Source organism: Struthio camelus, chromosome 1 (genome assembly GCF_040807025.1).
Source record: "Struthio camelus isolate bStrCam1 chromosome 1, bStrCam1.hap1, whole genome shotgun sequence".
NCBI classification, from domain to species: Eukaryota; Metazoa; Chordata; class Aves; order Struthioniformes; family Struthionidae; genus Struthio; species Struthio camelus.
The window spans coordinates 137,230,608-137,246,020 of NC_090942.1; the positions used below are offsets into that span (position 1 = coordinate 137,230,608).

At 41.2% G+C, this 15,413-nt stretch overlaps 1 protein-coding gene across 9 annotated transcripts in view; it reads left to right on the forward strand.

Annotated features, from left to right (window-relative positions):
• The window catches only part of SH3KBP1 (SH3 domain containing kinase binding protein 1), a 236,813-nt gene that overhangs the window by 67,129 nt on the left and 154,271 nt on the right, over window positions 1-15,413 (forward strand). For 7 of the 9 annotated variants that reach the window (XM_068918383.1, XM_068918410.1, XM_068918361.1 and 4 more), the window contains one exon: window positions 12,869-12,992. In XM_068918383.1, the coding sequence (XP_068774484.1) occupies window positions 12,869-12,992 (124 nt within the window). The other 2 variants (XM_068918402.1, XM_068918362.1) reach the window with 2 other exon arrangements.

The window sequence follows — 15,413 nt, forward strand, 5'->3', positions numbered from 1 at the left end:
TCCATGAGAGTTTGTTTAAAGTTTCATGCTGGCTGGCTGAATAACCACTAGGGTGAGGAATTGCAAAGGTAAGTTTCAGTATGACACATTACTTCAAAGGTAGCCTGCCAATCTCATTTGCAAACATTGAATAATTATGAGGTTGGGTAATTTGAGTTGAGGATTGTGATCACCAGATCTTCTCCTCCCATCGGAGGCACTAGGCTGTACGTCCCCTCCTACAGATACCAAAGGCATATTGAACTTTCTCAGGCGAGTCTAGCGCTCACCCACACGTTATTTGGTCTTGAGCAACACTCCTTGCTGTTGTGGATCAGTGTTGAGCAAGGCTCTTTCTACTGTGTGCGTTATTTATACCTCTCTTTTCTCTTGGATGAGACCAAAATATAAAATGTTGTTCTCCGTGAGTAGACTGATCTATCCATCGCCATTTGTGTGCTTGCTCTTCTTTCGCAGCTGTAAAAGAGCAGACAAAGTGAGGAGGGCCTAGAAGGTACCATGAATAGCTGGGTCCAGAGACCTCCATTCTACTAAGAAAAAGCAGTTGGGAGTGTAGATGATTTAACAGCTGCTGCATTTCTCCATTTCAGCTAGGGAAGTTTTGAGACATAATGTTTAAGGGTTAGGTTGGTCCTCTCAGCTCTTAGGACTTTACAAATAGGACTGTCTTCACTAAAATTATCAAGTCTTTAGGGTTAAGTCTAACACCTCCAAAGAAATATGTGACCTACTTTTTTCTAAAGGGATTTTCATGGTTCTGAGACAAACATCTTTTAGCAGGGATAATTAAAAACCTTGCTCTGAATCTTTCCCACTTCATCCTTTTTTTTTCCCCCCCCCCCTAAAGAAGACCTCTTTAATCTTTGCTGTCAACTTATGCATACCAGACATACGGGAAAGAGACTGGAGATCAGCGATATCTACAACATGCTGGAACTCAAAAGGCTGCACTAGATAAAAAATTCCAAGATGTATGGTCCGGTTCCAAAACCACATGGATTAACCTGAACCTGCCGTAATGTTTGCAGGAAGCAAGTTCGGATTACAAAGGAAAATAATTAAACAGAAAAAAGTTGCATTATGACAACTGCAAGGATTGTAAGTCTTGAGGAACTTGGCTGTCACAAATGCTGAGCGCCTGCCGCTGCCCTCAGTTCCTTCTTGAAACTGTTGGTGCTTAACACTAGGGAAAATTGGGATCGTGCTATTTTTTTTCTTGTGAAGCTATGACAGGTGGATGGCAGCAATATTTATGAAGAAACCTTTAGCCCTAAACTGTCAGACTGCGGAGAGAATAGTGTTAAATTCTAATCTCCGATTTACAGGTCTGGCAGCACATACCACTCATATGGTGTGTGATTTGAATAATGTTGTGTCTACTCCTGATCTCATTAACCCTGATTTAATCCAGGGTCTTATTTCATTAATGCTGGCTAGCTTTTATACAACTGGTTACGCAAACAAACAAAACCCTAAAAATCCTGTAACTCTGTAACTGTCTTTCCAGATGAATATGTACGTGAGTGGATGGGTGTGGGGTTGGGGGGGGGGTGTTGAGTTTTGTTTGTTTGTTTGTTTATTTTTTCAGCTCAGCTTGTCTGAGGAGACTTTTAAAATACTGATGGATCTGCATGAATCTATAGTTGAATTTTACATGCAGTGGAACTACACAATGCTTGCTGTGTCTGAGGACTTCCCTGCCTAACCTTTATAACTGACTGCTGTAAGGGTTTGAGAGAGTGGGTTAATAGAGTAGCATGTATTGGAAGGCAAGTCTGTCAGAGAACGATAGCAATCTGGGTAATTTGCCCAGACCTTCCCATGGCACAGTTCTTTATAATGTAGAATTATGGGATTAGAGACTTCTATAGGAATTTGTGTAATTTTTCTTGACTTGTTAATTGGAAAGAAAAATGACTGTTTGGACCATCAGCAGTGTTTTTTTAAAACTGTGGTTGACCTGAGAGTTTTGAAATTGTGTGCAGCTGTTTTCTGGTTTTGTGTAGCACAATGACTTTACTTCTGTGTTTGTTTTGTTTTGGTTTTTTTCCCCTGTACCACATGTCATTTAGAGAAGATAAGTCCTTTCACAAAAAATTCTTCCATTCTTCCACATGATTTTAAGCAAAGAACTCAAGGCACAGGATGGCTCAGCTAATGCTCCCATTAGAAAATCCTGCTGTTAAGGATCATGTGGTGTGTGACAGGATTCGGTGCAAAGGATTTGTGCTACTTGTCTCTCTCTGAAACTGTGTGTGTCGTAGAGATAGTTTATCTGTTTATCTAATACATTGCAATTTGTGATAATGTCTACTATTACTTGTTACTAAGAATGTATATTGTTTCTTTTTCTGTATTGGCTTCTGTACTTCAGACTTTATGGCTGTGAAAAGAGGGAGAAGGAACAAAGATATAACCTTGAAAATTCATGGTTTCAAGTAGTCTTTTGTATATCTTACCAGCTCTGCTTTACGTGGTAATACACACAGGGCTTTTTTATACTCCAAGCAGAAATGTTTATACTAGACAAAATACCCTTTTATCAGCCCTCGAAAATTGTAGACCCTTACAACAAACCTTTTTGCAATGGCCAAATGTCTATGGGGGGAAATCTATTAACATGTTCTGGCCTACACTGATCTCTGCTCAAAGAAAGGTGGAACAACCCTGTACTCTCTATCACAGTAATAATACTTCTAATACTTGGATGAAAACGGGATCTCTGTGAGTAGAAACGTAACTCTTCTCTCCATTGGTGCTGGACTGAGGGGAAACTGGCTGAGAATCTCAGCACCTTTATGTGGTGCTCTGCAGCGCTCGCAGTTGCAGAGTGCGTGCATGTGTTTATAAGCATGTGCATAGACCTGGGCATATGTCCATTGAGACTTTTGGGTAGCTGAAACGCATATAGACTGCGCAGTGTTGTTGCCAGACCCTGGTGAAGGGGGCAGGACATCCAAACTGATGAAAGCCTGACAGGCCTTCAGTCATCATGAACGGTATGGAAGTGAGAGAAGAGGAGGAGGGAAGTGGAAACATCACAGTTTCTCTGTCGCTAGGCTCATATGGTGCTAGTTAGAGAAGCTGGTTACTGAGCACCTTCCTCACAGCAGTCCTTGCTGCAGCAGTGCCTCATGCCCTGAACCCCACTGCTCATGTAGGTTGCTAGATATGTAAAACTAAACAACTTCTCTGCCTCAGATTAAAAACTGTGGAGGAGCGTGTGCTGCGGGGTGCTAGCAGACAGCTCGGTGGCAGTATGAAGTAAGCAGTCACTTTCAGTTCATCTGCAGGTTACAAAAACCTGCTGCAACCTTACGATTTCTTCTGTATCCTGTGATTCTCTGTAAGGTTTCACAAATGCTAAAACCACAACAGCTCTGCAACTTATCTGCTTAAACTTTTAGAGCCTTTTGGTCTCCATCTCCCCAGCGCCTCTCCTGTGTGGTGGATTGGTTGCCCCATTCTGGTGACAGATTCTAGACTCCTCGCTTCTTTAGCAAGTTTACAGGAAGCCTCTGCTTTTGTACTTCCCCATGCATGAGGGGAGCCAGCACATAATGATCCACAAACTTATTTGCTCTATTTCAAAGACTTCCTTAAGTGTATCTTGCTACAGTGCTTATAAAATTCTGCTAAGTGCTTAGGCACCTGGCCCATGCTGATCCATTCTCTTTCTTTATGCTTCCTGCCATCTGCCCTTTCTGTTAATCAGTTGTTTTTTTTTTTTTTTTTTCTTACGCTTCAATTGTAACATCTTCAGGGAAACAACACTGTCTGTGCATTGATTTTTTTTCTGCTGCCATGGTGTAGAATGCATTGGTGCTATTGGAACACCCACTAGAGAGAAGGGGCTTGGAGCAGGAGGTCAGACCTGGACCCCTCTCCCCTCCTCAGGGATCAGGACTGAATTGAATGGCTTGCAAGGCCTCTTATCTGCAGCGTAGCATCCTTTCCCTATCTGCCTTTTCTTATTGCTCTAATTGTCATTTTCATTCTTGATCTGTTAAATGTGTTGAGGTGTAGTGAATTGCTTGTCCTGGTGGTAGGGAATGCTAATCACTGCCATAGCCAAGGTAGAGAACTGAAACAAAAATGAGCAACCTATGTATTTTTTTTCTTCCTGACCTTCTCTGAGACAACTGGTGTTGTATGTTTGCCACGTGGCTTTTAAAATGTGTTTCCCACTTTTCTTACTGTTGTATTCCTTGCTGTTTCTCATCGCGTCTTTTTTCCTTTCCCTTTTCTTTTACTTTTTTTTTTTTATGATGACTTTTGGAAAAACTAAATAGTAGAAGTGAATGTAAGCTATCTCCTTTTGAAATGAAGAATGAAGTCTGAGGCTAATGGCATGGAAGAAGGAGATTCTCCTGACATGAACACACACAGGAAAAAGTATCTCATGTTCCTATAAAAGCAAAGCTGAAGGATTACATAAGACTTAACAAATCTAAGAGTTTTGTTTATTTTATTGTAAAGCATGTACTCAGCTTTAGCTTTCTAAAAGCGTGAGGCTTTCTGCATATGCAAGAGGTGAATAGCCTGTGCAGAAGACCTCTTATTATCGGAAAGATATACAAAAGCATAAAGCTGTTTTTAAAAAGGAAGAACGTTGAGATTGTTTAAAGAGGGGCTTCGGTTTGCTCTGATATACTGGATGTTGATGTGTAGGAGAGCAGCAAAGGAATTGAAGTGTAGCAGAGCACGGCCTACTTGGACCTGTGGTAGGGAGGGCATCAGACTGTTGGTCTCTCAGGATGGAATAATCGGGGAATGTCTGAGATGATCATAAAAAGAGAAGTTACCAGCGGTTAAAGCAAGAGTTGATCGCATGCTTCAGTGGTACAGCAATCTTACAGTCAGTGTAGATTACACTAGATGTAAGAGTTAATTGTCTTCCATAGCGACTGCTGCTTTGTTTGTTCCATAGTCATTTTAGTCATTTTGACAAGTTGTGTTTGCATTAAATCCAGATTATTAGTTTTTTAGGTGGTTGTTTGCACGTCACCAATTTATCGTCCTGAGTGTTTGAGGTACTGCCTCTATTCTAAGTAAAGCTTATAAATAAAATAATATTAAGTCTGATATTTTAATGTTGCCCAAAAATGCATGTGACAGACTGGCTGTCATTGCACTTGTGGCTGTGTAATGAATGTATGATTGTTCGGACTAGGTCCTAGATATGCATGAGAAACAGGGGAGTAGCATACCGACAGGAAACGTTGCACTGTTGCTAAGGCCTTTTGGCTGAGGAACAGTGATGGCACTGCAGGCACACCTGAGCAGCCAAGCAAGCAGCACTTCTGCCTGGCGGTGGGTGCGCTTCAAGGGTTCATTTGCATCAGGAGAGAGTGAAACAAAAGGCTGCATCTTTCTATGTAAGGCAAGAAGGGAAATGGGAGGGTAAGGCACGTCATGAGCCTTCTTCCCTGATCATGCTTCATTCTACTTTACTGCTAGATAGGTAGGCTATTCAGCACGTAAAACTCAGTGAGCAGATCATTCTTTCTGCTCACAAGCCCTAAATCTAATAGAAGTCGTGTGAACCACAGAAATTGTTCTTGATTCAGATGGCCAGATACAGAAACCAAAGAACTCATTGAGAGGCATAGTAGGCGGTGGTTTAGAAATAACCTCAGAACTAGGCAGTCCTAGCACAAACCAGGAGGCTAACGTACTACCAGCCTATTCTTTTTAAGGGTTAGGTCACATACCTAACAAGCAGTAGGGAAAGCGCTTCTTGTAAACTAGGCATAAACTGATAGCGAAAGAGGAGAGAGGGCGGGGAATTCTGCTTTGGTGAAAAGCTGTTTATTGGTACAGGAGCTGAACTTCTGTCGTGAACTCAGACGTTGTGCGCAATAGCGACATCCCACCTATGCAGCTGTTAGAAGCTCGAGGTCGTGGTTGGTGAAGCACACTCACCAAGGTGGCCTTCCCTCTGTGCTCACTGACGTGCCCGGGGACGGGAGTCTCCTCCTGTGACCAGGTAATGGAAACGTTCTTTCATCTTACACTCGTTCATGGTGCTTGGAGGTCCCTTGGTCTGTCTCTGCATCTTGGACTTAGCAATTGCCCTAGAAAGGGGAAGAAAAGACTGCTGGATCTTGAGTGATACAGAAGTCAGAAAGGTAAAAGCCAGGTGCTGTCTGTATTGGCTCTGAAACACTGTCATTTTGTTGTTAGTAGAGCTTAAGACTAGTGTGATGAAGTGTGATATCGGGTTTAATGCTGCCCCCATCTTTCTGGTTGAAAATAGTTTTCACGCTCATGCTGGCTTAGTTGCTGGGAAGGTCTGTTCTGCCCTATGAGACACATTGTTTATTTGTTAGCAGAATTATAAGATTCTTGACAATGGCAAAGTTACATTTGTGTCTCAGCACATTTATAATTGTCCAATAACTCTTACCTACTTTTAGTGAAAACGCCGCAGGAAATGACTCGGGAGAACTAAAGCGTTGCACAAAGGTACTCTGCAGCAGACTTGCATTTTGAGATTTCAGTATAAGTAGGTAATTGAATTCATGCATTGTTTGAAGTGGCAAACAATGTTTGCAGGAAATCATGGTTGCAATTGTCTGTCCTGAAATACAAAGTACAATTTGGGAGAGAAGGGATTAAAAAGAACGTATTCTAAAAATCTTGCATACTGTATCTCAGAGGGTTTAAAGTGCTCCTGACAATTCCGTTGTCATCTTTTGATAATTAACGTTGCATGGCTTACCGTTAGGCTGCATGTGGTTCTGGGTTCTTATTGCTGCTACCGTATTTGGCTTCAAGCAATGTACAGGCTGAAGATTTTTGACTTGTGAAAAGGCTCATTATTTCTCGACTTTTTTAAAGAACTCTTTCACTATGCATGTATTTTGTTTTCAGAAAGTTTTGAGTTGTTTTGATTAACCCTCTCCCCTCCGGAATAGGAGAATTGGTTTTCCTTTTGCACATGGAAGCCTTAAATAAGTGATCTTGGAATCTGGTGGTGATTTTCACATAAATTTTCACAGCTCCCCAGAAATATGATAGAGGAAATGTTATCTGGAATACTTCATCTTTGCATCAGCACAGAACAGCATTTCATGGCATTTTTTGTCATGGAGGGCTGCAGCAATTTTCTTAAATGTTTTTAGTAAAAATTCCTGTAAATGTCAGAACTGCTAGAGTGTAAGGAAAAAAAAAAGTTCATATCGTGAAAACGGCAGAAGTTCCTGTGCTTGCTTTCAGTCTTGGTAACAAATATTAGCTAACTTTTGTTCCTCTCCCCGTGTTAAAAAGGCATGAAGACTGTCATGTCAATGAGTAATAGTTCTTGAAAGACTTAAGGAAAGATGAAAGATACTTACTGTCTAGATCTTACATGCTGAAAAAGCCATTTAATAGTATATAGGTGCCCCTGAATATATTGCGTTTTGCTAGATGATGGAGTTTGAGATGGAGCACGCACTGTGTAGTTTTTTGTTTAGTAGGTAATACTTCTTAGTATTCTAAAACTCGCAAGCATACTGGGATTATCTTAAAAATTTCTGTGGCTCATAATGGTGTGGGATAGGATTAAGGAAGATTCAGGTAAAATCCTCTCCAGTATTGTCTTTAGGGGAAATAGTATTTTAAAGTTTGCTAGAAGAAAATCGTCTTTTCGTTGTGGTTTGGCCACTGGCATCTCTACAGTATGGTTGAAGCCTGCTTACAAAAAATGCAAATAATTAAGTAAATGGAGGGGTAGGTATTAAAAGGATGTGTGAAGTCTGAAGGCCTTCAGAGTACTCTTAAAATATATTTACATACCCAGAGTATAATTAAAATTGTAATATTTCATCAGAGATGAAGGTTATTTTTAAAGTTTGCAATGAGTTTTTCGGGTAGATGATCATCTCTTGCCGTCTCTTGTCTTGTGGGCTCAGGAAAGGGCTCCTCTAGATCCTCACATCTGATCCGTTCCTACTGCAGGCAGCTGCTTCATTTTCATTCCTTTCTTGTGGCCTACTGTTCCCACAGGGATTCCTGGTAAAAGTGCCCCTGCGTGTGGTTTGGAGGAGATGCAGCACACCATGATGTCCCTCAGTAGCTGCACAGTCCCCCTTGTCCTACTCAAGGGCAGAGTGGCCCGTAGCGAGTGGTGGTTGCATCTAATCAGAGTGTGAGTATATTTGCTGTAGTCAAAACACAACCAGAAACCAGTGCAGGAATCCTAGTCAGGAGGTACACTGCTGGGCAGAGTGCTAATTCTAGGTTGATGCTTGCAGTACTTCAGAGCAGTATAATGTAGTAAAGTTCCTTCTCTTTCTTGCTTCTCCTCCCTTTTCATACGCTCCTTTTTCAAAAAACAGCAATCCCTGAACTCACAATTGCGTTACTAGTTTCTGTTCATTCTGCATTAGGATTTTAAATCCCACTGTTCTTGAACCACCCAAGGCAGACTGGGAGGTTCCCAACTCCCATCTGTCCTACATGAAAGTTGAGTTTCTACCTGGAAACTTGGACTTGGAATTTCTTCTTTATGAGAAATACTGTACACAAACACCAACCTGAAACCAGAACCGGAAGTAGATTTTGTCATAAATTGGGAGAAAGTTCCCAAAAGCTGCCTTTGGTACTTGTGGATTTGGAAGCTGATTGGCCTACTCTTTTTTTTTTTTTTTTCCTCACCTGGCAGGCTTCTGCTCTCTGACTTCATTTGAGTCCAGGATGAATGGGTTGTGCAGAGAGATGTCCATAACTATTACTGATGTTGGAGCACCTAGCTTTCAGGGCTGTTTTAATTGCATCATTGACTTAATATCAAAGGTAGTCATCTTCAATGTATTTCTTGCTGTGAACCATAACATCAGCTGGTTTGGGATGCCACAGTTTGTTTTGTTTTTACTTTATTTCTCGAGCAGAAATGCAGTTTTTAGTAAGACTTTATAGTCTTTTAGAGTAATAAACTCTTATTTCCTCTTCTCCTCCTCTAGCTTCTTTACAGCAGATAAAAGGGATAGATATCAAGGGCTACATCAATACTAGATAAATGCTGAATTTAACAGCACTAGGGCTCATTTTCTTGTCCCTGAGAATAGCTCAGTTTGCATGGTGAAATCTTCTCTTCTGCCCTTCCTCAGGAGTCTTGCCTCATTCGTGTTGCCTGTTGGGAACAGCCTGTGGCCTGGGTTATTTGCTGAGCCATGCACAGCCATTGGCTCACAGAGGGTTAGGCGAAGTGGGCTATAGCTGTGCCAGGAGACGGGTTTACAACAAAACAGCATGGACAAGGGCCGGTGTCCTGGCTCTGTTTATGTCATAGCTACAGGAAAAAAAAGTCCTAAAATCTTAAGTTCCTCAGGGTAAACGATGTGATGTAGAAGAGAAGACAGTGCTGAGGCAGAAGGAACACAGGCACAGGATGTGATGTTGGTAGTAATATTTGCCGCAGGCTACTGCAGTGAGGTTGCTCAAGGTGATTTTTGTTTGTTTTGGTTTTGCTTGTTTTTATGTTTTTAAGTCTTGTGCTATAGAACAAGACCAGGAGCTGAAAAGGTGCATTAGTGGCTTAACTCTGGCATAACTCTTCTACTGCAGAATGCATGCTGAGCCCCTTAGATAAGGGCTTTCCATAGGGTATTTCTAAATACAATATATTTCTGATAAGATTTTAGCTTAGTAAATTTGGTTTGGCTTTCACTTGATTTTTTTTTTTTTTCATTATTTAGAAAATTTTCCACTTTTACTGCAAATTTCCTTCTGGATCTGTAATTTAATGCCGCTAGGTTTAGAGCTCAAATGTCACGTTATTGTGGGCTATGAAAAGTAAAGTCCTTTCTCATGAGCAGCAAAGGAAACAAGGTGTACTAAGCCAGTGCTGTAAAAAAAGAAAAATGAAATCCTTAGAAGATTTCAGGATTTTGGTGGCTGGAAGGTGCTACATCTTCTGTATCAGTTTCAGCTTAGTGAACATTCAGCATGTGTCTCTATCTTTTTCCCATGAATACCAGACGAAAAAGGAAGCGTAGGTCTTCCCACCCTACAACCAAATGTTGATTTTTCAGAGCTGGCTTGTTGTACTCCTGTGTTTTGTTTTTTTTCAGGAGCAAAATGGTGCTTCTTCAAAAGCTGTGAGCAGCAGCAAAGGCACAAGAGTTATTCATCTGCAGACCTGGGGGTATAGCACTGCTTTCTCTTACAGCAAACAGTTTTCTCTGTCACTTTTGAAGTTATGAATAAAATTTTTAAAATAAAGAATTATACTCTTGTTTCAGCACTTGGGAGTTGAAAAGGTAGTTTCATGCTGACATAAAGAGTGGAAAATACGTTACTAATGACACACAGGAAACAACTTCTGGCGATGTGGGGTCGTCTGTAAGCTATGTCTTGTGGCCCTCTTTGCAAGAGAGAGTTTGACGCACACATTCCATTTAAACTGTGCATAATTTTTAAAATAAGCTGTGAACTTGTCACCCAGCTGCAAAATCAATTTAAAGCTCCAATACAGCAAGCTTTGGGTGGACTCATTTATTCTATCTTTTAATTTTTAAGGCTGAAAAAAACTTCTTGGAATAATGTATTAGTCTAGTCCATTTTTTAGAAAGTGAGGTAACATTTTTTCTAAACGCATGCAATGTTCTTAAATTATCTTGTGTTTCACTTTAAACAAGAACCATGTTCAAACAAGACGAATATTTCTTCTTCTTCTAACAATAGCAGTATCCATCCTGGAGATGCACGTGCCTTTCGTGCAGGTACTTATTCACATTTGTAGTTCAGTTTTGGTAATTGCTAAGATGAGTTGGATTTTTAGATGCTATTTTACCTGTGTGATGGCAGTGGATAGAACATTCATTGTATCTTGGATGGGCGGCTGTTTATAAAACTCTTATGTCTACTAATGGAATACTGATACATGGTAAATGCTTTGTGCAGGTATGGAAGAATGTATTAACGTTGTGCAGATGATAATTCAGCTTTGAAATACCAATTGAAGAGAGGATATAAAAGCACCTTCCAGCCACAAAGCACTGTGAAATTCAGTTTTAAAATGGATCCCGTAGATTAAAGTGTCATTTGAAAAATCTTGTTTTGCATGATGTTGTTTAGAAACTTTCAACAGAAATGCGCTTTCTGTGGTTCACCCTGTTCATGGTTAATATGCTGGGAACCTAAATAAGATCTATGGTACTTCCCATGTCTGAGGCAGTGCTGTGTACTAGGAGGCTGGAGGTTGTTGCTGCTCTGGGATATAGATGAGGGCGTCAACTGTGTATAAGTTGGAAAGTGGAGGGGAGGATTTTTTTTTTTTTGCTAGCAGCAGAGATTATTCAAGGCTTTCACCTGCCCCTGATATCTGCTAAATTTTGGATTGGGATCTCATCAAGTTTGCAGAAGACGCTGAGTTGGGGAGCCCGGTTGTCATGCTCAAAGGCAAGGCTGCCATTCAGAGGGAACTACACAGAAACCTTATGAAATTCAGCAAGGACAATTGCCAGGCCCTGCCCCCAAGGAAGGAGGAACGAACCCCTGGCAGCAATGCAGGTTGGGGGCTGGAGCACTTGCCCTGTGAGGAGATGCTGAGGGAGCTGGGCTTGTTCAGCTTGGAGAAGAGGTGGCTTCAGGTGGTCCTTCCAGTACTGACAAGGAGGTTATCAAGAAGAGCTGGGCTTTTCACAGTGGTGCATGGTGGGGAGGACAAGAGAGAGCAGGCACGAAGTGAAATGAGAGATTCAGGCTGAGTATGAGAGAAAAGTTTTTCACCTTAAGGGCAATCAAGCAGTGGAGAAGGTTGCCCCATGAGGTTGTCATCTCTGTCGTCGGAGGTTTTCAAGACCCGACTGGACACAGCCCTGAGCAGCCTGGTCTGACCTCAGAGCTGGCCCTGCTCTGAGCAGGAGGTAGAGGAGAGACCTCCCCAGGCCCTCGCAACCTGAATGATTCTGTGGTCCTGACTTGGGACTCAGCTTGGAGACAAAAGTTCACTGTTTTCCTTCGTCATGTATTTTGTAGAAGGCTATGTGCAAATGGCCTAGCCTCTTCACTGCTACAGTTCCCTGTCTATAATGTGGAGGTAGTGCTTCTTGACTGTCTCAGTGGTGTTTCAAGATAAGACAAGAAAGGCTGTTATATGTTAGATGCTTTGGCAAAGCGGGTACGGACAATGAAGAGGTAGACCTTTAAAGTCTGCCTAGGAGGCTGTTAGAGAGGTATTGTGCATGTTCCCTTGTACTGACTGTGAAGTCTTGGGAAGCTGTTTTCCGTGGGTTTACTTGCATGAAACTTCACTCCACCATATACTTTTCTCTTTGTGCTGCCAAAAAGGCAACCACCATAAAAGGTTGTCAGTTGCAAAATGTGTTAGTGCTAACAACGCCTATGACAACAGGCTCTATGTGCTTATGCCAATTATGGTAACATTTGTCATATTTTCCTGTTTAATTTTTTTCTGCGTGCTATGGCTGTTGTTTCTGTGGGCCCCTCAACAGAGGGGAAGCAGACTTAGCTGCCTTTACAAAGGGAACACTGAACCTGATTCTCCCCTGTGTGTCCAATGTACGACTAATTCATGGACAAACTGAGATTTTTTTTTTTTCTTTTCACCATTCAGCCTTGGTGATCCTTAGTAAGATTTTTGCAAACCTGTCTTACAATTTTCAGGCATAAATAAGGGATTAACCTCTCCTAAAAAGGAAGGACAGTAATGGTTGGAAGAGTTACTGAAAATGATTTTCATTTTGTGGCATTTCCACTTACAAAGATGTCTTTGGGGTAGCGTTAACATAGGCAGTGGTGTGTATACATAGAAGTTTTAAGAATTCGTGGGAGCTTGAGATTTAGAATATTCTGTGATACCTTTTGTTTACGATTTCTTCTTTTTCTTCTCCCTCTCTGCCTGTCTTTTCTTATGCAGGAAATAAAGAAGGACATGAAGAAAGAAAATACTGCCAACAAACCACCAGAGAAGCCTGTAAATGAAGTTTCCAATGGAAGCCCTTTACTGTTGTCTGAGACAATTATTAGAACCAACAAAAAAGGTATAGTATATAGAAGCTTAAACACAGATTAAATTCAGACCTTTAAAAAAATGAAATGTAAACTTTCATTGTTTCTGGAACTAAAGCTAGAGTGTATTTAACTGTAAAGGCGTAGCAGGAATATATGTCTGAAAAAAGTCTTACTCTCTTCTTAGACCAGCATGCAAGTGCCTATATTATGTCTAATATTTTCCCTTTAATTTGCACAAGCATCTCTTTCTTGTTAAAGAGGTCCTTGCTGGATATATTTAATTAAGGAGATATATGTATGCAGATTATTAAAGGCTTATCAAAGCGAAGAACTGACAGCTTGCATATATGGAGCTTTCTGCACAGTGATGGCAGTAGACATTCAGTCTTCGTTCACGTACTCATGTTCTGTCCCAGACAGAAGCTGGTTACTGGCAACGAACAACAACAAAAAAGGTGGAAAACATAATGCTTATGGTATTAGTTTCTTCAGAAACGGGTAGCATCGTATCATATTTCAGATTGGACAGTGTGGTGTTCATGTCTGGCTTGACTCCCATGGCAGATTCCTATGTATGGCTTTGAGCTGCTAAAATGGACGCCTCTAAATCTTCTGTCTCCTTTCCTACCTTCCATACTCGCTCTCAGAAATATCAAAACAAAACAGAAAGATCTTTCGATAACAGATAATGAGCCAGATTTTCTTTAGGGTATGTTTGTATGACTTTATTTGTAAGTGATGGGCTGTATTTTTCCTGGAGAATTCACTGGACAGTTTCTTGCTTGCTGTCTTTTTACAAAGTAATCTGCTGTCATTAATCAGGACTGTAATGTAGTTTCCATTTTGATGCATCTTCTTTGTTAAGGCTATGCATATGGAAATTTCCTCTTAAATATTGCGGGTGAATATTGCATTTGAGCTAACAGTTTGACTGAGGTCTTAGACCTAAGGTTTGCAATTGCAAGTTAGGAAGATTTAATAATTTCTGAAGAATGTAAGACTCGCTTTTAAAATGCGGGAGGAGTAATCTCCAAGTCTCTTGCTAGGAATTCTCTAAAACAAAAATTGGAAATAGATCCCAGACAGCCTTGTCTTTTGAGTCTGCAGTGTCGTGTCATCCTGAATCTGGAGACGTGTCCAACATTTCTGCTTTGGGTCATAGGTTTTTCAAGCAATGGCAGAATTAAATTACCAAGAATAATTCTTTTTCATGGCTGCTATGCAGAACCGTATGAGTGGTTGTGAAATTATCTAGGGATCAAGTCTATTCCATATTGCTTCAGCTGCTATTTGGAGAAGACTAATAGCTGTGGCAGATGCAGAGATTCGGTTCGTTCACAAGGGAATAACACTCCAAAAATGATATGTACAGCAGAGGCTTTCTCCTCTTCTTTCTTCCCCATATCTCAGAGGCTTTGAAGGATTGAGAAGATAAAGGAAATTCCCTTTTTCTCTCTGTAGCTTGAAAAGATGAAGCTCCGTATTTATTGAAAGAAAAGCAAGCCAAGACTGATATGAAGATTTGTAGCTTGAGAAAGGGATCAGGCTTGGGGATAGCAAATTGCATATTAGGATGTTGCTGCGTTGGATTTCATTGGTGGGGGCTGCACTTCTCATGGTTACCTCTGTAGTGTCAGGATTGGTAAATCTTTCAGTTTGGCCACTTCTTCGTGGCTATGTCTGTTGCTGCAGAGCGAGCGTTTGCACCCTGCCTGCCTTACTCTGCAACAGTAGCTGAGGATGCACAGAGCGCAGCAAGGCCGCAAGAACTGTGGTGCTGAGAACTTTCCCCTCTTTCTCTCTGGGGTTGGTTTGAGCACGGTGCCAGAACGGCTTTCTTTAAGTAAGGACAGCGAAGCCTGTAACTACTGCTGTGCTCAGGAATAAAGAGTCTGCTAAGAGCTACATGGGAAGGGAGAGGACCAATCACCTCGTGGAGAGAGAACTGCAGTATTTTACTGAAGAGTGAACCCTAAATGCCCCGGGGATTCTTTTCCTCGAGTGCCCTTGTGCTGGAATTTGTTGTTAAAACCTATCTCAAGCTGTTTAGTGATGGGCGAATGCAGCCTGACCTGGAAGAGAGTATTCTTTCTTTCGTGTTAGGAAATGAAGTTGAGGGGGATGCATTCTAAAGGTCTTCAGGTGCTGTTCAGCAATAGAAATAGTAATCTGGGTTGGTAAAAACTTTTTTTTAAAAAACAAAAAAGCGATTTATTTTCTTGAGCAGTGTAATTTTGGTGTTTGGAACTTTAGAGCAGATAGAGTGACCTGGAAGTAAGTATTCTGTGCTAATACACAGGGAAGGTTTCTCCTTCCGAGATGGTAGATTTCTGCTACCAAGATGATATTAAGTACCTTTTTGCCGCTATGGTGTTACATTGCGTAGTGTGCTACCTTAACTTGGTGGGCTTAATACAAGTGGCAGTAGCCTGCAGCCATTTAAATTTTGA